Genomic DNA, 23,670 nt, shown 5'->3' on the forward strand with positions numbered 1-23,670 from the left:
ATAAAAGTCATTGTATATCTTTTTTTTTTATTGCTTAGGTGGGTGGACGAGCTCACAGCCCACCTGGTGTTAAGTGGTTACTGGAGCCCATAGACATCGACAACGTAAATGCGCCGCCCACCTTGAGATATAAGTTCTAAGGTCTCAGGTATAGTTACAACGGCTGCCCCACCCTTCAAACCGAAACGCATTACTGCTTCACGGCAGAAATAGGCAGGGCGGTGGTGCCCACCCGTACGGCCTCACAAGAGGTCCTACCACCAGTAATTACGCAAATTATAATTTTGCGGGTTTCATTTTTATTACACGATGGAATCCTTCACCGTGGAAATCAATCGTGAACAGTTGTTGAGTACGTATTTTATTAGAAAAATTGGTACCCGCCTGAGATTCGAACACCGGTGCATCGCTCAACACGAATGCACCAGACGTCGTATCCGTTAGGCCACGACGACTTCAAAAATCTACTATTTGTATTACGGAACGAAGTCAACAATGATCTCTACACATTACATTTAAGGTACACATTACTAAGATATTTTTAAGGGGAATTATTTCGACCCTCGATCGCCAAGGAGTCAAAAAAGTTTGTACATTGTTACGCGTTGGGTTCGGAATAAATAAAAATTCTATCTAAGTACAAATTAACACTGTATTAACACTTAAAACACTTAACCAATACCAACCACTTTAAAATTCTCAATTCACTTCTTCCGCTTCGCTTCAGGTGATCCGTTCGCTGTTTCGCTTCGAGTAGTTCCGATTACTAACTGACTTCGTGACATCTATGCAACGCTTTTATAGTCGATACGAAATCCCTAAAATTATCGAGAATATTCCTCACAAGTCGAGTATTTTCAATATGCGTTTCCGCTATTTGAAAATAGATGGCGTTGTGCTTCTCGAGCATTATTGACTTTACTAGTTCTTTTGGTATTCGTTTCTATTATTCGACGATAGATGGCGTAGTTCTAACAGGCGTATCAATATTATATCTGATTAAATACAGGCTAGAATGTTCGTAACTATACTAAAATGGTTGACCTTTCTTCGGAGGATACGTATGAGAGAATACGATATTCCCGAGCAACTTTTCTATTGGTGCTAAATGGTATTGTACTCTTATCAGCGCGGGCACCTCATAGGAAGCCGGGCCCTGATTCCAAAAGGGGGTATTTTACTACTAGTCTGGCTAACTCTAGTCTGAAGCACACGTATGTATGATTCGATTTGAGTCATGTCTAAAGATAATATTTAAGTTTTAATATCTATGGCCTGTAAGCCGTTTGGACGTCAGCTACTGGTGGTAGGTACTCTTGTGAGTACGCACGGGTAGGTACAACCACCCTGCCTTTTTCTGCCGTGAAGCAGTAATGCGTTTTGGTTTGGAGGGTGGGGCAGCCGTTGTAACTGTAATGAGACCTTAGAACTCATATATCTATGGGCTCCGCCGGTAACCACTTAAGACTAGGTGGGCCGTGAGCTCGTCCACCCACCTAAGCAATAAATAAATAAAAAAAGCTTCGTCAGCCATCTACGCAACGATAGGTAATAATTAAAATATGTACACATATTCTCACTACCGAAGCATATCATTTTGCTACCGCGCGAGTGACTTCAAAGCACTGAATCCACAAAACTAGCTTTTAAAGTTCGTGAACGCTTTTGGAATCCACATTAACGCGTTACCGCAATATCCATTACTTCCCGTTGTTATCGAAGCCACGATCCGACAAACATGTCCGTTTCCGACTGAAATTATCTTTCAAGTTTCGCTTTTGAGTGACACAGTGTAAACATCTTTTAGATATGATACACGAAATGAGGCATGTATATACAAGGTTTAATGCGATTTGATATCAAAGCCGAAAAGAACATAATGTATATATGTGAGCGCTATGACATGTCCTTCTTCAAACGAGGCTTGTGGAGAGTATTGAACGGTAGGCAGCGGCTTGGCTCTGCCCCTGGCCCTGGCTGGCATTGCTAAAGTCCATGGGCGACGGTAACCACTCACCATCAGGTGGGCCGTATGCTCGTCTGCCTGTACGACAATAAAAAAATTTGTCGCAGAATGAGTCCATATCTTAATTATTTCTTTGACACAGTGGGTGTTTGGTGGGTGATCGTTCAAAGAGATTGTGTAGCACGAAACCATAACAGTTCTAAGACGTCTTCATTCTTCCTAATTCAGGCAACGAATGTACCTTAGATAAGACATACATATACAGGGATATATGAGTCGTCTATTATCAAAGGTGGCAATCTGTGCATTTGGACAAAAAAAAAGTTATTGATATGTCAATACAGATTGATCTATACTCTATACTAATATTATAAAGAGGAAAGATTTGTTTGTTTGTTTGTTTCGAATAGGCTCCGAAACTACTGGACCGATTTGAAAAATTCTTTTTCCATTAGAAGCCGATATTGTCCCTGATGAACATAGGCTACTTTTTTTTTTTTTTAGTTTCATTTGTGTTTTAATGTTTCCGAAGCGAAGCGAGGGCGGGTCGCTAGTTTGAATATAATCGTCTCCTTCAAAGAATACGGTTCAAAACCTAAGAAACCTAAGAAGAAAAATCTAAGATGTCGTTCAGAAGAGTTTTGTGACTGCCAATGGAATACAAAGTCAATAATTCGTTTTTCTGATTTACCAATAATTGTCCAAAAGTCACATTGCCGCCTTTGATAATAGTCGACTCCATATATCGATATATTTAAAAAGGTTTTAACTTACTGAATATAAATAAACTGTGTCGTCGGTCGTGTAGATTCAATTTTGATAAAATTAGTGTTGTTATACAGACTTCGGAGCTTTTTTCTCACTTCTAGTTAATGACGTCTCGCAAAATTTAGATTACACATTACAATTTTTTTTTTTTTTTTGTGGGATTTTATGACATGGTAACTAAGACCTTTAGGTCATGTCTTATTCAAATTTATATTCTTATTTTTATGAAAAATGATAATATGGAGTGAAATAAAATGGAGATGATTAATTTGAGACATTAATAAATTGGGATGAAATGAGATGAGATGATATGTGATGAAATATAATCTCAGTAAAATGGTGGTCATTTACTGAGATTTTTTCAGTGGACTTTTTGGAGGACCCCGAGAAGTTATAACGTTCAACGGCTTTGTTTCATTTTCCCACATTTGTGCACTTTCACAGATATTAAATAGTTAATAAACCACCATTATTACACATTTAAACCTGAAGAAATACTGTATAGACAAAACAAATCACACAACTTCACTCCTTGCGTTCCCGCCAAGAAGTCAAACAATTTTTTTTATCGAATTTCAATATGTTGTCAGATAAAAAAATATGTTATGCATGTATACGTAATATAAGAATACAATGTTTTATTCAAGACATGCTTGTTTGTAATTTTCTCTCCCTAAGCTGAGATATATGTCTAATATAGACAGGGTTAGCACTTCACTATATTTTTATTTATTTGATTATTTTCCAAATTAGGGCCTTTAAAGATCGAAACATTGGCTGGCTGTGTTGTCGGTCCACAAAACTGCCCATATGTATATGTCCCACCAGAGATTGGACAGCAGCGTAACAGTCCCCACAATTTGAATTTGTCGTTAGTAGGGTCATTGTGTCCACTGTGGTCCGACATCCTTCGGGGTTTTCCCGGGGATGAAGTCCTATCGTAACATCAGGACGGGTACCACCGAAGGCGGACTTTTGGCGCGCACTATGCGGTATGGTAGGTTTCATCTAGCCGGCGTGGTGGAGCTCGATGGGGCTTTGTCGGTTCTGCGGGGCGCGCTTTTATTATTATTTATTATTTATTTTTTATTGCTTAGATCGGTGGACGAGCCCACAGCCTACCTGGTGTTAAGCGGTTACTGGAGCCCATAGACATCTATAACGTAAATGCGCCACCCACCTTGAGATATAAGTTTTAAGATCTCAGTACAGTTACAACGGCTGCCCTACCCTTTAGACCGAAACGCATTACTGCTTCACGGCAGAAATAGACAGGGCGGTGGTACTTACCCGCGCGGACTCACAAGAGGTCCTACCACCAGTAAAGACGTAGTCTCCTGTGAGGAATTGGGGGAGGTGAATACCTCGGTCCTCCTCTTCCCCTCTTCCTCTCTGGAGGCGCTGGAGTCCGACGTAACCCCGTCCGCTTACCCCCCTCGATTGGGTATGAGTAAATGGATTCCCCAGCGTTAAAAAAAGGGTCATTGTGCCGTTGTCATATTTCTACTGTAAATATAAATGACTGTGAACAAATCAAGCACGTTCATCTGGTCCTAAATTAGAATTCTCTGTGTTAAGGGTACCAGAGACTCACATGCATACTATATACGTTTAAATATATACATGTAAAGAAAAAGCTTTTTTATGTAATCTATCTTCTATCTATCTATATATTAATACGTGAAGCAAAAACTTTGTATCCCTTTTTACGAAATTTGCGCGGACGGAGGAGTATGAAATTTTTTACACTTATAGAGAACATAGAGAAGAAGTGCACAATGCTAATATTTTATTAAAATAATGCATAAAAGATACATTAAATCAATAAAGAAAACATTACACACACTACATACCATGTATTTGAAGCACACACGCATGCATACTATTTATTGTCAAACTTTTGTTCTTGACGTCTGTCGTCAAATTGAGAATAGATTAAATATTGTTTGTCTTTGTTAATATTTTTTATAAAGTAGTCTTGGCGAGTGAGAGAAAAAAGAGGAGTTCAGTTTTACTTAATACAATAATACTGTGGAAAATAAAGGCTTTAAATAAATGTTGTTTCCTTAATATTGTACAGAAAAAAAACACAATGAGGTCTTTTATTATTGTTCAACCATTTTAGGGAATATTCCATATCATTATATACACTTTATTATATAGATAATGAACACCCAGACTAAGAGCAAACAAAATGTTCATCACACGAATGTTAGTTTGATGTGGGAATCGAACCCACGACCCTTGGCGCAACAGTCGGAGGCGCTAACTACTGTATCACCGAGTCGGTCATGCATGTATTCAGGACAAACGAGATGCTATTGAGACATCGACCTCATGTCTCAAGGTCGATGGGAAGCATGCAGTTAGACCGCTTCTACCCACCTAGGGCAAATAAGGCATATAAAATAGGCATGTTTTTTTATTTATTGCTTATGAAATGCTCGTGCTCACGTAAAAACGTGCTCACGCCTCATCTGCTGTTAAGTGGTTATCGGAGATTTATTAGATTGCGAATGTCACACCCCACTTTGGGACATGAGAACTGAGATTCAATTGCTGTACCATCCTTGAAAACATACCGTATGACTGCTCCGTATCAGAAATAGGCAGATAGTACTTACCCGTGGTAAACAGTCGACGTCGTCTTAAACACGTCATTACGGATCCTGCCGGTCCATTAACGGTGCTTTAAGGTACCACAAGCACCGGTCACCGTCCTCGCCGAACCCGTCGCTTGCGACGAAGGACTCGGCCAGTAAATTAACCCATAGACACAGTCCACTGAGTTTCTCGCCGGGTTTTCTCAGTGGCTCGCGATTCCGATCCGGTGGTAGATTCTGCGAAGCAATGCTCTTGCTAGGGCTAGTGTTAGAACATTCTCTCAGGTTGAGCCCGTGACCTCATCTACTCGTCCAGGCGTAGGTGGATAGCCCTTTAGGCTACCAGCGAATAGGTAGGGGGGAAATATAGCAGGCTCACAATACGTAATGATCGAAGAGTCTATCATAATAACATAAGAGTCTAATGTATTATTAATAATAACAATAATATAATAATTCTTTAGTTAACACCACATGTACAGAGTAAGCATATAAAACAAATAATAGACGGTGACATAAATTGGCGGCCTTATCGCTGAAAGTGATCTCTTCCAGGCAACCTTGCAGGGAGAGGAATAAGCAAACTAGCATGGACGGTGCTATATCTTAATAAACTTACATAAATGTGAACATATATACACATGTGAAAAATAAATACAATATTAAGATAGACTTACATACGATTAAATATAAATAAATACTAAATATATGCAAGTAAATACAAAATAAGTAGCAACTTGTACAGTTATATCGTAGTATTATTCCTGGTTATTAAGCAGAAGCGTTTGTGTCGCGTAACAGCGGACCATGGGCCGCATGTATTGCTTCCAAATAATAATTATAATACTAACGGTTTTTTAATAATATAACGACTTTATAAAGATTTTAACGTAATACTTACATACGTGATGTCTAAATAAAAAGAAAGGGAAATATCAAAGTAATAATGAATGTAGTTTAAGGACTTAAGAAAAACACGCTGAGATAGTAAACTGAATCAAGTGGAACTAACAAGACAACTGGTCAGGATATTAGCGAGAAGTCAGAACGATTGTATTGTCATAGGTCTTTGATGTGTATACAGATTTTTGAGTTAATTGGATGTCTTCAGTGTGCTTAAAAGTTAACCCAGTTTTGTATGCAGTTGGAACAGCGCCCCTAGCGGCAAACGTAGGCAAACGATCCCATTTCATACAAATATGAGCTAACTTTTACGCTAACGAGAACGTTAAAAAACTCGCACTAACCACACAGGTCCTCAAATCAGTGACTTCAAAAGGCCGTTCAAAAATTCCGTTACATACAAACAAACATACATACCAAGCTAATAAGAGCGTGTTAAAAAAGCAACCTATTCAGTGCTATTGAATGGTTTTGTGGCGGAGAAGTTATGTACCTCTGATACCTGGCTTGAGTGTCGTGGATTCGATTCCCACATCGCGAATACATTCCGGTTCTTATTTGAACATATACGTATAGATGAGAGCCCAGGAAATCTTAGTTCCGGATGAGATGACCGTGTGTGATATGTCTTATAAGGAAAAGTGCTCTAAAATCTCACTTCATTTAAATCAGATCTCAATAGTTATAACCAAGAAAAAAACGACAGTCGATAAAATTAGCATGCACCTCGCACATCCCTAATAGTAAGGTCGATAAGCACGCATCCCGAATAACAATGTCTCATCACTATTGTCTATAAAAAGATGGTGTGAATCGCAACTTGAAGTAATACATCGGCATAATGAAGGTGATTGCACGTGTGTTTTTATGTATACCCGCTTTATTGACTAGTGTTTGATTACATTATCGATAAACGCTTTTTCGTTTTTAACAATCGATGTGTTCTGTTTTAAATCCGATTAATGTTTCTAAATTATTTCGTTAATTTAAAATTTTTGTAATGTAATGTAAAATTAACGATATCGTATATGTGGAGACTAGAGATCGCTCCTAAGCGATTAATGTATTTATTTTTACATTTTAAATATTCAAAGCTGTGATTTTAAAATATTTAAGAAGAGTGATATGTTTTTACCTAGCATTTAAAAATACAAATCCTGAAATGAAGCATCATTGGTTTTTATTTGCGATTAATGTTTGACATTTTCATCTCGCAAACTCGGAGTTTGAAAATTTCAATCGTTCCATCTTAGTTTGGTCTTAACTGACGTCAACTCCTCAGGAATTATTGGCTGTGATATTGGCGTTGGCCAGTGTGGTTGCAGAGGCTCCGGCGCCCTACGCTCCAAGCGGCTGGAAACCTGAAGGCCCAGCCTTCGTGTTGCCGCAACGAGGACAGTTGCAGGTAAGACAGTTTTTTACTGGTGGTAGGACCTCTTGTGAGTCCGCGCGGGTGGGTACCAACACCCTGCCTATTTCTGCCGTGAAGCAGTAATGCGTTTCGGTTTGAATGGTGGGGCAGCCATTGTAACTATATGAGACTTTAAAACTTTTATCTCAAGGTGGGTGGCGCATTTACGTTGTGGATGTCTATGGGCTCCAGTAACCACTTAACACCGGGTGGGCTGTGAGCTCGTCCACCCATCTAAGCAATAAAAAATAAAAAAGACGAATTTAGATAACTTAAAAAATTCTACCTTAATTTTCCTTGAGTATAATTTTTTTATTACCCTAGTTGGTTGAACGAGATCAGGGCATACCTGGTGTTGAGTTGTATTGGAGTCCATAGACATCAAACGTGACCGCCCTCCATCACAGCACCACTCACTACGAATGCATTTTAAGCGTCATATCAATAAGGCCATTTTTGTACACCATTATTTGCATAACTACCCACAAATTGGCATAATGTATCAAGACACACGAGATAGTCTTTTTAATACTCACCATGTAATTCTTGTTGCAGCCACAGCAAACCCAAAACTATCTGCCACCTTTTGACCCAAGGAATCCAGCCATTCCGGTAATACCTAGCAACGAGTATGGAATACCCAATGACGTGTCAGTCCAAGGTCTACCTACTCAGGAGCAGCAGCCAATATTCCAGACTTCTCCAATAAATGGCCAAGAGAATCAAGGGCCATATTTTACTTCTGACATTAAGAACTTAGACGAAAACCTCAAGCAGAATCAGGTACCTCATAAATTTAGATCAATAGCATATATGTGTCTTAGGATAAATTTTGGGACATTGAATGTATTTTTTTTTGTTATTCATAACAGAAATTTATAAGTGACTAGCTTTTGCCCGCGACTCCGTCCCCGTGGAATAGTTACATGACAGCCAACGGCTCTAGTAATGCCAGGAGAGCAACTAATTTGCTGCTGGTTGTAAATTATTTCTCTAATTTCATCTTACACATTCTTTTCAGTACCAGATCCAACAAGAGAACTACCGCACTTTCCAAAGGCAAAAGCAACTAGAGGCAGCTCAGGCTAAGAATCAAGCTAATAACCTTCCTGCACCACAAGCCCCAAGGCAATTCGCTTCAAGAACCACTGCGCGACCGACTTCGACCACGCCTGCTGAGAGGACCACAGAAGCTCCCGCCACTCAAGTCACCGAAGCCAATCTGAATGAACGAGAGATCTTAGAAGACGACAGCTCTCCAGCCAAGCTACAACAGAAGACATCTGTGGAAATCACGAGACAGAACATTCAGCAATACCCTGGGGAGTTGTACCTCGCTTCGTTGGCTCAGCTACAGCTGCAACCACAATTTGTTCCTTTACAACAAATTAGGGATAGCTACGTCCAGCCGCTGCAAGTTGAGCAGAAGCCAGCTGGGTTCGATGGACCTGCGCACTTCGCTGCCTTCCCTTCTGTACTCGCTCAGCAACAGGTTGAAGGTCAGCAAAATATAAACAGAAATCCGCCGCTTTTGATCGGAGAACAAGCCCCACCAAACTATCTGGTTCAACAACCTGCAGCTCAGTACCAACCTGCTTACCAAACTAATTACCAACAACCAATCGCTTTGCAGCCACAAGCACTCCAGCCAAACTATCTGGCTCCTAACAGCGAAGCTGTCGGTATTCAACAGCAAGTGCAGTATCAACCTGCCGCTACCTACCAACCTCAGCAGTTCCCTCAACTGCAGGCTCAACCGGTCCTTCTTCAACCACAGCAAATAAACCAGCCCACTCAATTCGCCGCGCAACCAGCCCAAGAATCAGAGAACAGTAATCGGGAAGAGGTTGAAAATATCCAACCTCAAGTTTATCAACCTCAACCTCAACCGAACTACCAGCAACCTCAAGTATATCAGCCGCCTGTCTTCGTTCAGCAACCCGTCAACCAATATCAGGCACCACTTTTCCCTGCCCAGCTGATCAGTCAAGATCAGCTCTATCAAGGGCAATTCCAGCCTCAGTTTGTAGCTCAGCCTGCCCAACAAAACCAAGGAACCTTGCAAAGTGGGCTGGACGTAGATCAAGAAGGAAACGACCTTGAGCAATCCGAGGAGGCCGAAGATGATGACGAGGGGTCGAAAGCGACTGCAGTGGCCACCGTATTTGGAGCAAGGTCGGTGTACATACAGAATTTTAATAATTAAATGTATTACTGAAAACATATTAGCCGTACGCGACACAAAGTGAAGTTTATGGCCAATATTTTTTAATCGGGAGTTTTTTTTGCTATTGCTTACTTGGTTGGATGTACTCACAGCCCACCCGGTTTTAAGTGGTTACCGGAGCCCATAGATATCTACAAAGTAAATGCCGCAAACTACTTTGAGATATAAGTTCGAAGTTCTCGGTATAGTTACAACGGCTGCCCCACCCTTCAAACCGAAACGCGTTACTGCTTCACGGCAGAAATAGGCAGGCTGGTGGTCCATACCCGTGCGGACTCACAAGAGGTCCTACCACCAGTAAATTTGTTCATATTCTTTTAAATGTAGTGACTTCGGATGGATTTAATTACCTAATTTGCATGCCTAATTACCGGTTTTAATTGTGGGTAAATCGTCCCGAGTACATTTTTCGTAATAAGTTTTAGTGCTATAATATTTTGTGTTCATTCATAGTTTTGTGATGGCTTTAGGACTTAAGAAAATATTACGCGAAACTTTTCACTGTTGGAGTATTTAAAAGCAAGAGTTTTTCTATTTTGTTTACGATATAATATTTTTCGAATCACTACTATACACTACAGTGTTTTTTTTTTAAACAAATGCCATTTTATCACGTACTACATTTGAGCGATCTCAAATACAGGACACATATTTGATGATTTATTTAATGGGGTTTTAATATTTTCTAAATTGTACTATGATGGATAGTGCAACTACAGAAGGCATGAATATACCACAAAAGAAGAAAGAGAAGTGTCAGGAATTTTTTAAAGACATTTCTTTTTCCTCGAAGGCTATTATTATTATTTATTTTTTTATTGCCTTTGTAGGCAGACGAGCGTACGGCCCACCTGATGGTAAGTGGTTACCGTCGCCCATGGACTTCAGCAATGCCAGGAGCAGAGCCAAGCCGCTGCCTACCGAAAAATCATTTTATATTCATACTAAGGACACTAGTTTCACTGAACGTGATAAGATTGTAACATAGTTGTCGTATATCGCCTATACAATACAAAGATTCGCTTCGTGTATCCACAGTATATTACAATTTATGTAAATGAGACTCGTAACAATGGTGAACATTGCCTTAACTCGGCGTCGCATATTGATAACCTTTAATTGAACAAAACAGTAAATTATAAATGTGAGTTCGGATGTTATTGCGTTACTTGTGTAACTTTGAACTTTCACTATTGAAACACTTTATAATTGGGCAATGAAATGGGAAACGGAGAATTTTCGATTTGACCATCTTGGAGATGATACTATAGGTAATTTGGAGTTTTTATGTGTACCGGAAGACGTAGTGTGAGTAGGCCTGCCACAAGATGGACTGACGACCTATTGAGGTTCGCGGGATCCGCTGGATGCAGGCAGCGCAGGACCGATCTTTGTGGTGAGGCTTGTGGGAGGCCTATGTCTAGCAGTGGACGTCTGTGGGCTGATATAATAGAATGTGTTCGTTAAAGGACTCGATTATCCTTCCATTAGTCTTCCGGAAGTTAGGGAGGGAGAAGATTGAGCAGAAGATACTGCTGAAAGTTAATAGAATTATGTAGCTCAGGGTTGACCAAGGTCTCGTAACGGTATTGTCAGATAAATAACTGGACTGTTTTCGGTGTATGGTTCTCTAACCTTTATCACACAATGTTTTTGGAAAGCAATATTTCGTTTTAAGCAATTAGGCAATTAGTGTTTCTTATTATGAACGCCCATGGACAGCATCAAGCACACACACACAAAAGTATCACTTTCACTTCGCTTCGCGGTAAAATATTTAAGAAAGCGCTGCAGAGCTTAGTTTGGCTCTACAAACGCCTCAGAGACTTCGTCTCATCCAAGGGCATTCTCATCGATGAACAATTCGGATTCCGTACAAATCACTCATGCGTTCAACAGGTGCACCGCCTCACGGAGCACATTCTTGTGGGGCTTAATCGACCAAAGCCGTTATACACGGGAGCTCTCTTCTTCGACGTCGCAAAAGCGTTCGACAAAGTCTGGCACAATGGTTTGATTTTCAAACTATTCAACATGGGCGTGCCGGATAGTCTCGTGCTCATCATACGGGACTTCTTGTCGAACCGCTCTTTTCGATATCGAGTCGAGGGAACCCGCTCCTCCCCACGACCTCTTACAGCTGGAGTCCCGCAAGGCTCTGTCCTCTCACCCCTCCTATTTAGCTTATTCGTCAACGATATTCCCCGGTCGCCGCCGACCCATTTAGCTTTATTCGCCGACGACACGACTGTTTACTATTCTAGTAGAAATAAGTCCCTAATCGCGAAGAAGCTTCAGAGCGCAGCCCTAGCCCTAGGACAGTGGTTCCGAAAATGGCGCATAGACATCAACCCAGCGAAAAGTACTGCGGTGCTATTTCAGAGGGGAAGCTCCACACGGATTTCCTCCCGGATTAGGAGGAGGAATCTCACACCCCCGATTACTCTCTTTAGACAACCCATACCCTGGGCCAGGAAGGTCAAGTACCTGGGCGTTACCCTGGATGCATCGATGACATTCCGCCCGCATATAAAATCAGTCCGTGACCGTGCCGCGTCTATTCTCGGTAGACTCTACCCCATGATCTGTAAGCGGAGTAAAATGTCCCTTCGGAACAAGGTGACACTTTACAAAACTTGCATAAGGCCCGTCATGACTTACGCGAGTGTGGTGTTCGCTCACGCGGCCCGCACACACATAGACACCCTCCAATCCCTACAATCCCGCTTTTGCAGGTTAGCTGTCGGGGCTCCGTGGTTCGTGAGGAACGTTGACCTACACGACGACCTGGGCCTCGAATCAATTCGGAAATACATGAAGTCAGCGTCGGAACGATACTTCGATAAGGCTATGCGTCATGATAATCGCCTTATCGTTGCCGCCGCTGACTACTCCCCGAATCCTGATCATGCAGGAGCCAGTCACCGTCGACGCCCTAGACACGTCCTTACGGATCCATCAGATCCAATAACCTTTGCATTAGATGCCTTCAGCTCTAATACTAGGGGCAGGCTTAGGGACCCCGGTAACCGTACTCGTCGAACTCGACAAAGAGGTCGACGTGCAACCTAACCCATGCATCAGCCCGCTGAGTTTCTCGCCGGATCTTCTCAGCGGGTCGCGATTCCGATCCGGTAGTAGATTCATTCGCGAAACAATTGCTCTTGAGTTGTTAGGTCTCCTTCGGAGGCGCTCGGGCAGTTGTTAGCAAATCCCACCCCTCTTGGCTGAGCCTTTGCTCGCCCACCTGTCCTGGTGAAACTGGAAAGGCCTTCGGGCCACCAGTAAACTTTCAATCATAAAAAAAAAAAAAAAAAGCTTAGTTTGGAAAAACTTTAGTCTGAGCATTATTCTTATTCCAGGACCCAGCCAAGAGTTATCGCCCAATATGGAGCTCCTTATCCAGTGCCGAGGCAGCAGGCGAGCCCTCGATACCAGACCACTACTGAATCAGCGGTCGAAGTAAGTTAAATTGGAATCTGACTGAAATTCGTCGCAGTATTCATCCAATATTTTATTTTTGAGTTAAGTTTGAATTGTACAGTTGCTATCGAGCCCGCCAACAAAATAGGTCGTTGATACAAAAAATTGATATTCCGTGGACGGCCAAGAGGACAAATAAGTCTATTCTACATCAGCTTCGCATCCAAGTCAAGTTCTCAACAATCTGCTATCAGAGGATCCTCAGCTACTTCGGTCACATTGCCCGTCGACAGTCAGATAAGTTGGACAAAGTGATTGTGACGGCAAAGTAGAAGGAAAGAGATCCCGCGGCCGATCAACTAGCCGCTGGTGTGACCAAATAACCAACCTAACTGGGCTGCCAGTCGCAACCGCCATACGAGATGCTGAGGACCGGACGAGGTGGAAACAGCTCACGAGACGGGCCACGGTCAAGTTTATGGGGCACGACCTTCAGTAATGAAGAAAGCGACGAAGAAGAAGAATACAAATTACAATTGCCCTCCTAATGCCAAAATCATTTGGGATTCCCTAAACGCTGAAGTTCATTTAATGTATTTGTGTCGCATGCTATGTTACATAATCGTAAATCAACTCACGGATTGTGTGAAAAGCTCGGGACATCTATCAGTTCCTTTATTTACTTAACAAAATTACAAGTACTAACTATTGTGAAATGAACTATAAGTTAGATTAGAATGGTAAACATTCTGTATAATGTGTGCAAGGAAATCGGCCTAAGATCCTGATCACGTAACCAATTAATGAAAAACAAATGAGTTATGATGTTTTCAACTTTTATTATACCGCAATTTTAGAAATTAAATGCCATAATTAAATTTTTTAAGAAAAATATTTTTATACTTTAAATAACTTATAAACATATTCATCTATCAGTTTATAAAATTAAAGCCTCTTTTAGTCTAGAAAAGAAAAAAGAACCCTTTCAGTCTCTTAAAAATAAAGCGCATATCATAAGTATTAAAAACTAAAACATTTATATTAAAATTCTTCAATAATATAATTCAACTTTTGGAGTTTGCAAAAAAATAAGAAATTTTGAATAAGCCACTTAAATTCTAAAGGTGCGTTATTATCTTCTGCTTTGACTGTACATTAAAATACCTTAAAACTGGATCGAAGGACACGACTTTCACTCGTGACAAGCTATATTAATTATTTGGTTAATTATTAGGAAGTAACGGAGGAAGGTCCTGCCATCGCCCAGGCTGTGGCGGTCTCCAACGGGGGTAGAAGGAAAAATGCTAAACTCAGGTAAATATCCCGAGATATATCTAAAAATCTCTCGAAATTATTGAAGTAATTCGCGAGCACACCCCGTTCATTTGTGTCTGAGCATTTCTACACGATAATGTTCTCGAAATACAAAATTAAACGTAAATATTATCTCCCTCTTATCGTAAATAATAATGGAGACGCTAAATTTACTAATAGCGATGAAATTTTGGTCATTTACTGCAGATATGATTGGAATTTGGTGGAAAGCACCAAATAAAGTATTGAGTGACTCTCTTGCGTAGTACGTAGTACCTTTGACGCGAATTCTGGATTTGATTCCCACAACGGACAAACGATTCTTTGTCTAAGTGTTTATATGTACATATATGCATAAATTTAAATGTATATTAGTATGTATATCTGCTCAGGCAATCGTAAGCCCACATGACCGTTTGTGATTTATCTCTGATTACTTATATCTTATAAACGTTTTACAAGTTCTTGATTGATGTATTTTGTTATCCGTATCTTGATACGTGAGTATCTTGGCCCGTCATTTCTAATGCTATTGCTTTTTTAACAGGACTCGTCGTCTTCGTCCCGTGTTTACATTGGACAGATCCGGACATTTGGTTTTAGCACAAGAACAGTAAACCAAGGAATAATCATATTCGACCTACATTACCAATAAATGCCAGAATCCTTATCCAAAAAGTACCCTAATTCCTTTCGAGATCTAATGGACGTTAACGTTTGGGCTAGCTTAAGATAATTCTAATGTTATTTGTTAGCATGTAGATTTCGGAAGGAATTTGTTCGTCCCGTTGTATTAACCCAGGAAAGCAAAGACTAAATATTTATGAACATTTTGGTTTCAAAATCATTAACTATTTAGAAACATTTTTCGGTGATGACATTCGGTTAAAGATATTGTCGGACTTTTCTGTTATAACTCGATGAAACAATTACTGTCATTATAATAAATTGGCTAGAGAATTTGGTGACTTGCGAACTTTGTGATGTGAAGAGGCAGGCTACATAAAGTCCAAAATTTAAATTTGTTGTTCCCAACTTCATTTCTCTATAATTATCCATTTGCCTTCTTGTGGTACAATATAGAATTTTCGAAAATAGGTTCCATTATTTTTTAGCATGTTGTTATTGTTCATGATTTTATTCATGGAGAAAATATAAGACTTGGCTTAAAAGTCTCTATATCAGGCCATAAAATCTATAAAAAAAAAGATTTTGTTCATGATAAAATCTTCATTTTCCTATGTCCTCTTTTGTAATTATAAGTCTTCAGTCTATGGTCTAGTCTTTTATTACGTGCATAGTAATTTTCCTTCTATTTATTTTTCTTCAATTGTTCTGTATTTATTGATGTGATTATGAAATTAATAAACATGTTAGGATCCTTGGCAAATGTTTTTTTTTAATTTTTAAATTTCAGCCTACATTGATGGGTAATTAGTAATTGGCAAACAGTAATAATAATTGGCAATCCTAGTCGCCGGCGCAGAGTGTACTGTTTATACCTGCCCAAATAATGTTGATCTGATGCAGCATTATTAGAAATACCATAAAAACCAGTGGCTGTGACCAATAGATCTGAGTGGCTTGAAGAATATACTTGAATTCTGTGAATAGACCCCGTGATGCGGCCACGAATTTATTGTATAACGGTTGTCCTTTCTCCATCTTCTTGTGTATTTCTGGTTGTCTTTATAAAATCAGAGCGCACGACTGCACATCGGCAGGAAGAATATATTGGAAATTTCATTCATCCCTTGCGGGTAATGCTACCCGTCATATTTCGACAATGAAGGTTAATCCAAAGTAATTTAAAAATAGTACGAAAAAAAGTGTTGCAAATACGAAATCGAATTTTCATTTTTTTATGTTACACAATGATTAGAATTGAGACCTTCCAACAAACCAAGTGATGAGTGATATCGTGATTGTTGTGATATCTATGTTCCGGTAATCACTTAACACACAATAAGGCAAAATCAATGCATTAAAAAAAGCTTAAAGTTTCTCGTACGAAAACCGAAATATAATAAGTCAAGGGTTCAAAACCAAAACAATAAGACCATAGAGACATAGCATGCTAAGGAAAAACATAGGAACACTGGCCAACACAAATGCGTTCTCTTTAAGATACTGTAACGGAACTTCGAAAACGGCTTTGATACGATTCCACTGTTTCACGTTTTCTAACATGTAATCTTGTCTAGATAAAGTTTCATTGTCATCATTGATGTGTAGATCGTTAGGAGGTTTTATGACTTCAAAATAGTCTCTGAAAAATTTTGTTCTCAACCTTTTGAAAGAATCCTTGGACTTAATACTTTGTGAAGCGCCAAGTTTCAATGCAAGTTGGTCTATTATACTATTTTCTATCAAATTGCATTGGATCGATTCGTTTACGTCTACTTTATTTTGAGCTACATCTAAATTTTCATCGATACTTGAAACGGCTTCGATTCCAGGCTCAATAATTTTGGATACTTCCTGCTCAGCTCCATGGCTCTTATGAATTTCAAATGAGTTTAAATATTCCTTCCATTCTTCAATTTTTTTGTAAATTGTATCCTCTATACGTTTTATAGCTATATCAATCACTATAACAATTCTATCCCATAGATCAGCCAAACTTTCAGGTGTGTATCTCTTTAAATCGTCCGAAAAAGGCTTCGCATTTTCTCCTATTTGTGCATTAATAAAATTATTATCTGGTAAGTTAATAATTTTTCTTGGAGCAAAATCTTCGAGTACATCCAGATTCTTTTTCAAAACGTTTTTTGTTTCATCTCTAGCATTGAAATTAATTGTAATTTCACTTTTATTTTGATCAATAGTATATTTTTTTAGTTCTTTAGTGACAGCAACACTGTTATTCGTTTCCACTATGGTAACATTATCATCAGGAACTAATCCCATATTGATTACCGTGTTGTTACGTGTTATTTTGTTTGTATTTAAATCAACATCAGTTTTGTTTCCCACTCGTTCTGTTACAGAGCTATCACAATCTTGAGTACTTGTTGACAAATTTGAGCTGTTGAAATCTGAACTAGTCCTTGCAATGACATAGGCATCACTGCTATCGCATGAAACGCCAAAACTGGAGTTATCCATCGTATCTTTAGTTACAATTAATGAATCGATCTCCTTTTTAGGGTTGTTAATTTCATTATTAAAACAAACATTTTCACTGTCCACTATAACTTGAGATGTTAGAGGTATATTTGGCAGGACAATAGTTTCGTTGCTTTTAAAATAATATCTATCTTGTTCATTGACGTTAAAAGGAGGTATTATTGTTTTAGTTTTATTACACCCAACAGCTACAGCTACATTGATAACATCTGTTTTGTATGGATTTACATTTTTCGGTGATTTAAGTATTGTTAAGTTGACAGAATGTATACTAGGAAACATAGAATCATTTAGTGTTAGGGTTTTGTTACTTGAAGCGCTCAAAAAGCTCGATTCTGCAGATAAGGTCGATTTAATTGATCTATTTTCATTCGCATTCATTATGAATTCATTTGAGCAAAACGAAGTCTTCAATAAAAGGTTTTCTTGGGCAAGCACTTTCTTTAGTTTTCTTGGTTTTGAAACTAATTGAGATAAATTAGTATCGAAATTTATCACATAATTAGCATCCAGTTTGGATTTTCTGTATCGATTTTTATAATGAGTATTAAAACGTTTCTCCATAGTGTATTTCGGTGTTTTGTATTTAAAATGTATATTCTTAAACGTGATTATTCTTTTGTGCTTTGTAATTTTCTTTGTCAATTTATCTCCAATGGCCTTCCGAGTTATATTTGCATCGAAGATTACTTCGGGTTGCACGTGTACGTCTATAGGTCTAATAATGTAATCAAATGTACTGTTCTTAGAATTAACGCTGTCAATAAACGGAATAAAAGCATTTGATTCAATGAATTTTATGAATCTAGACTCTTCATGTAATACGTTGCTTTCAGATTTTGAGCAATCAAAGTTTTCAGTTTCGTTAATTGTCAAATTTGATTCTGGTGTTAGATTTGGCACTTCCGCGAATTCCCAATGCGTATTGGCTTGATCATTCAGCATTTTTGTTTTGGCCCTGTCCTATAAGGTCACTGAAAAAGATAGAAAAATAGTTAAGCATTTTTCGACTCGTAAAAGTTTTAAAGAATTGCCAATAATTAAATATCAGATCAACTGGTCCGTCGATAAACAACCAAAAAAATGAAAAATAAAAACATCAATAGTACCGAATTTTATTTATAGAAAACGACTATTTTTACAAAAAAAAAACAAGACAACGACTAGAAACCCAAATCAGTCAGATTCAAATTAAAACCTTTCGCATTTAACTTATGTGAACGAGGCCTTTGAAATAATATATCTTTTAAAACGTAATCGTAAAAGAGAAACGCTATAATTATGGCAGGTATCCAAAGTATCAAACAGTAGATTAAACCTTCACCAAAACCCATTCCATTTCTGCGTAACACCACAACTTTATTCATTTCTAGATCTTCGTCATCGTTTATGGATATTGTGGAACAATCAGGAAAGCTTTGAACCTTTGAATCCCTCATAGTCGGAGCATCACAAGCTTCGGCTGATTCATCATTACATTCACACGAAGAATTTGTCACGGGACATTTTTTCCTTTTGCGTTCAGTTTTATCTTGACTAAGGCTGCTACTACAATTTGAACATTTTTCACAATAGTACGCTACATATTGATTGTTCATCTCAAAAAGAGATTTAGATTTTGGTAGAGAACAATATAACGCTTCGTCTACATATTTTTGTTCAGCGTAACTATCATAAGGCAATGTCATGTCAGTAACTTTGATTACAGACTCACTGTCTATGACGTTGTATGAAGAACTACGTTTCATCATTCTAGTGTAGAAATCCATTTCTTTCTTTGGTTCTTTTGATATTTTTAATCCAGACAAGGGTATACCTTTTTTAAAATCATTAGATATTTGGATGCCTTTAGAGTACTTCTCCAAATACTGTTTAGAATTGACCGATTGATGTTCAGGTTTTATCATTTCTCTTCTTATTTGTTCGTTTACAATTTTATCAGTCCTTGAAGATAATATCTTTATTTCAGATCGGAGTTCTTGTATTTCTCTAACCATTTGTGCATTAGAAGTTTTATTGGTATGTTTGGATATGTTAGAATTTATAGTTGTGTCTTCTTCGTTATATAAATATTTCGTTTGACTGACTGCCCCGTCTAGTATCGGTATTATCTCTTGACTTATTCTAGTTTCTGTATTACCATTGACTGATATAATTGAAGGCTTAACATTGTATAACTCTGTTTTATCAATGCTGCTAGTATTAAGTATGAAATCGTGTCCTGAAACACACGCAAATACACTTTTTGTCTCCTTGCCTGTGTTAGGATGCACATTAACATTGATCTCCAATTTAATTCTTTTATTATCAGTGAGATATTGAAAAATGCTTTTAAGATATTGCAAATAATCTACTCTGGTTTCTTTCGACTGAATATTTTTATAATAGTACGTAAAATTATTGTTTCTATTACGTTTTATTTTATTCGCTTTTGAGATCTTTTTTTGCTTTATTTTCAGATTAGGCGCCATTTTGTTATTGCAAATATTAGTTTTTTCACAAAAGCTATGTATTGGTTCCTCATTATGTACAATTTTTGTACCGGACTCAAAGGATTCGTTTGTAATTTTGTCACTCTTTAATAAATAATTGTGTTCATTTAATTCTATCCTATTTACTTCATTTAGAAACTTATTTTCGTTCCTTTTCATTTCCACTATATCATTTCTTATAGTAGTCTTATTTTCTGGGCTAGGGTTAGACTCGCCGTGGGCATTTTCATGTTGAACACGATCGTTTGGGACTTGTTGATTTTTAACGTCGTTCTCTCCATAAATTGTTTTAAGTAAACTAGTTGCTTCATCTATATCAAGAACATCTATTGTGCCTTTAATATCTATATTTCCATGAGAACCGTCTTCATGTGTGCTCCGTCTTGTACGTGTAGAGTTTGAAGCAGTTTTACTAAATGATTTTGTAGTCATAATTCCTTTGTCTTTTCTCTTTTGTCTTTCTTGAACGTGATAAGTTCCAAAGCGTTTTGTTAACGACTTTGTTGACACAGCTAATAAATCGAAACTGGAACATTCAAGTAGCCTATTGGACTCTTTGAACGACAAAATTATGTGCTTTCGTCGAATTTGTTTAACTTTATAGAAACTTTCATTATTTTTGTTAGTTCTTGGCATGCTTAATGTCGAGATTCCTCTTAGTTTCTTAAAAGAGCCCGGGCAAGAATGAATAGTTATGACTTTGTCGAACTTTGTTGATTTCTTATAAACCGATGTTTTTCGGTTACAATATTTGCATATCATCACAGATGTGTCCAAACTTTTGTTTTTATTCGCGGGGTTAGTGTTTGATTTATTTAAAATATAGGTTGAGCACGATGCTATTTCATTAACATGTACTTCTTTTTGATGAAAGATTGAGTCTAGAACTGTTGCTTTTCTTTGATTGTTCGCTCCATTTTCTAATAAATAATTTTGAATTAAACAGTTAATTAATCCTTTTAGGTTGTCAAGTAGAATACGAGTTACGTCTTTGCGTGATTTGGTACTTTCTTTGTTTTCATTATCTCCGCATGCGCTCTCATTGTTTTTGACTTCTTCATTATTAATGTCTTTACCTCCTATTGAATATTTGGATTTAGTTTTATCCGATATCTTATTGCGTTTGTTACCGTAATGTCTTCTTAAAATACAAATTTCCGTTTCTATGCTAAAATCTCTTTTGCCTTGTTTAGCTTCAGTTCGATTAGTATGTGAATTATGCTCAATTATTTCATATTTATTTTGGTACTGCGAAAAGCCAGAGCAAGTTCTGGACTGCGTCGTCATTGTGTTGTGTGATTTCTTGTATATGACCTTTGCGTCTTCACATACTTCTTTTAATTTGCCCATAGTTATGCTATATTCTGCTAGCAGTCCTTCTGTAACAAATAATGTTAGTGAATTGTTCATAATTGTTCATTTGTAAATGGACATATGAAGTTGGTAGAATATAAATATGTATTACCTGGCTGGCCAATGTCTGATAAATCGTACAAGTTTTTTTTTTCTTCTACCTAAGCTGATAGCCTTGAGAGGCTATTTCAGCGTAACCTTAATTAGTAGGTGAGCTCACAGGGCTCAAACCGGAGTGATGCTAACACTGACCCTAGCAAGAGCAGTGCTTCGCAGAATCTACCACCGGATCGGAAACGCGACTCACTGAGAAGATCCGGCGAGAAACTCACTGAGCAGTTTTGTCTTCATGATTTGTGAAATGTATTAAAAGAACAATACTAATATCGGAACATACGAACACAAAAAAGCGACGCTTAATTTAACAATTGAGAGAATAATGAAGAGCGATCGGTTTTCCGCCATTTTTCTCATAGGAATTAACAAAATCGGGAAACTTATTTGAAATTATGCATTTCGCCAATGCCGCTTATTCGCGGATGTCGAACTAAAAATTATTTTCTGGCTAATAAATATTCTCACCAACTACATTTATGAAACAATCGTTGCTAATATTACAATAAAAGTTGCACGTTAAATAAAAACGGCTAAATTTGTCAAGGCTGTATTAATTATCATTACTGAATTTCATCTTCCGTACTCAAGAGACATTATAGAAGAATGCTTTAATGCTAACTATAGGATCAGTTTGATCTATCTTTGACTATCTATCGATTTTGTGATATTTAAAAGTAAGCAGGATTTACCTATTATTTTATTTCACATTGCATTTCTTACACAGGACGTTTTGTGATTAATGTGTTTTAAAAAAAATAAACTCTAAAAATTTTATGTACGTTTGACTTTCAACTTGGCAACTTCAAGATTTAGACCATAGATAATAATATACTTAGTTTCGGAACTGCTTTATTGAGATTAAATTGCGGAAAGAGCATTCGAGAAGAAAGTTTTTGCTCTAGGGAGCTGTGGTCATTCGTTACGCCAAATAACTAAAACTTGTAGATGTCACTACGTGTACCCAAATGCCAAATACTCCTTTTTTTATTGCTTAGATGGGTGAACGAGCCCACAGCCCACCTGATTTTAAGTGGTTATCGGAGTCCATAGACATGTACGACGTAAATTCCGCCACCTACCTTGAGATATGAGTTCTAAGGTCTCAGTATAGTTATCGTGTGGGATTAGGCCAGGAACTTCGAATTAAAACGCAAGATAAAAATACACTACTTTGTAAGAAATATTGGCAATACTCAATAGCAAAGGTACTAGAGTTGATAGACTAATAGTCAGCGACTAAGTGAGTGATAAAAACATAGGTATAAATATTACACTCTAGTACTGAATAGATCTCTGGTCAACCTGTAGTAATGTAGATCCAATCTAATTCTAGTAATGCTTATTTCATACAATTCGATATTAGAAAAGAGCTGAGTTTTTTGCCATTTCTACTGAGTGATGAGATCCAATTGTGTCAGTCCAGTAACAGCCTTACTTAAAAGAAAACAAATTGTTTTGACTTTTGCATTGCAATTGAGTTAATTGTACGATATTGATTTATTAAATTTTTGCGTTTTGTGTTTCGCTTGATTTTTTTCATGATCTTTTACGATATAACTAGAATTGACTATATACTCAGCCGCCATATTGTAATTTGCTGTCATTGGTATACCAAATATGGATTTATAAGTTAACCGTATTAATCACAAAAAATGAGACTTCTTAAATTATTTCTACATTCTTATTTCGGATATAACTGCATTTGCTATAGGTAACTGCATTGGCTACGAGAAAAATCATTTTTAAACGACTGAGAGATCGAACAAGAAAACTGAAGTATCAATAGAAATGTTGGCAAATATCGGGACTTGTATTGTCTTATTCGTTTTAGTATTGAGAAATTGAATTTTCACTGCGATCCCATTGCTTGCAGTCTTGGCAACTGCCGACAGTACAGACGGTATAGAGTAGTGAGAACGTTTGGATATGACATCTCCCAAATTATATTTATATTTTTCCAGTAA

The 23,670-nt window shown here is 37.9% G+C and overlaps 3 protein-coding genes across 3 annotated transcripts; 1 reads left to right on the top strand and 2 right to left on the bottom strand.

Moving 5' to 3' along the window:
• The first annotated feature begins 7,063 nt into the window (after positions 1–7,063).
• On the top strand, positions 7,064–16,005 carry LOC114248889 (uncharacterized). The gene is made up of 7 exons (XM_028182319.2): positions 7,064–7,087; positions 7,523–7,645; positions 8,207–8,434; positions 8,673–9,826; positions 13,241–13,340; positions 14,536–14,615; positions 15,163–16,005. The coding sequence occupies exons 1-7, from the start codon at positions 7,082–7,084 to the stop codon at positions 15,230–15,232; spliced, it is 1,761 nt and encodes a 586-aa protein (XP_028038120.2). The 5' UTR covers positions 7,064–7,081; the 3' UTR covers positions 15,233–16,005.
• A 436-nt stretch (positions 16,006–16,441) lies between these two features.
• On the bottom strand, positions 16,442–18,896 carry LOC114247633 (uncharacterized). The gene has a single exon (XM_028180638.2). It carries the CDS (start codon positions 18,687–18,689, stop codon positions 16,647–16,649), a length of 2,043 nt encoding a protein of 680 aa, XP_028036439.2. The 5' UTR covers positions 18,690–18,896; the 3' UTR covers positions 16,442–16,646.
• A 9-nt stretch (positions 18,897–18,905) lies between these two features.
• On the bottom strand, positions 18,906–21,586 carry LOC149499932 (uncharacterized). The gene has a single exon (XM_089738000.1). It carries the CDS (start codon positions 21,584–21,586, stop codon positions 18,908–18,910), a length of 2,679 nt encoding a protein of 892 aa, XP_089594126.1. The 3' UTR covers positions 18,906–18,907.
• Positions 21,587–23,670: the final 2,084 nt, after the last annotated feature.

Source organism: Bombyx mandarina, chromosome 24, assembly GCF_030267445.1.
Source record: "Bombyx mandarina strain Sakado chromosome 24, ASM3026744v2".
Lineage (NCBI taxonomy): Eukaryota > Metazoa > Arthropoda > Insecta > Lepidoptera > Bombycidae > Bombyx > Bombyx mandarina.

What these genes read in the sequence shown, in the direction of transcription:
- LOC149499932 (XM_089738000.1), bottom strand. Translation starts at nt 21,586, where the DNA reads ATGGGCAAATTAAAAGAAGTATGTGAAGACGCAAAGGTCATATACAAG.
- LOC114248889 (XM_028182319.2), top strand. An exon ending in AAAACCTCAAGCAGAATCAG is followed by an intron (nt 8,435 to 8,672) that starts GTACCTCATAAA and finishes CATTCTTTTCAG; the next exon opens with TACCAGATCCAACAAGAGAA. An exon ending in CTACTGAATCAGCGGTCGAA is followed by an intron (nt 13,341 to 14,535) that starts GTAAGTTAAATT and finishes GTTAATTATTAG; the next exon opens with GAAGTAACGGAGGAAGGTCC.
- LOC114247633 (XM_028180638.2), bottom strand. Translation starts at nt 18,689, where the DNA reads ATGCTGAATGATCAAGCCAATACGCATTGGGAATTCGCGGAAGTGCCA.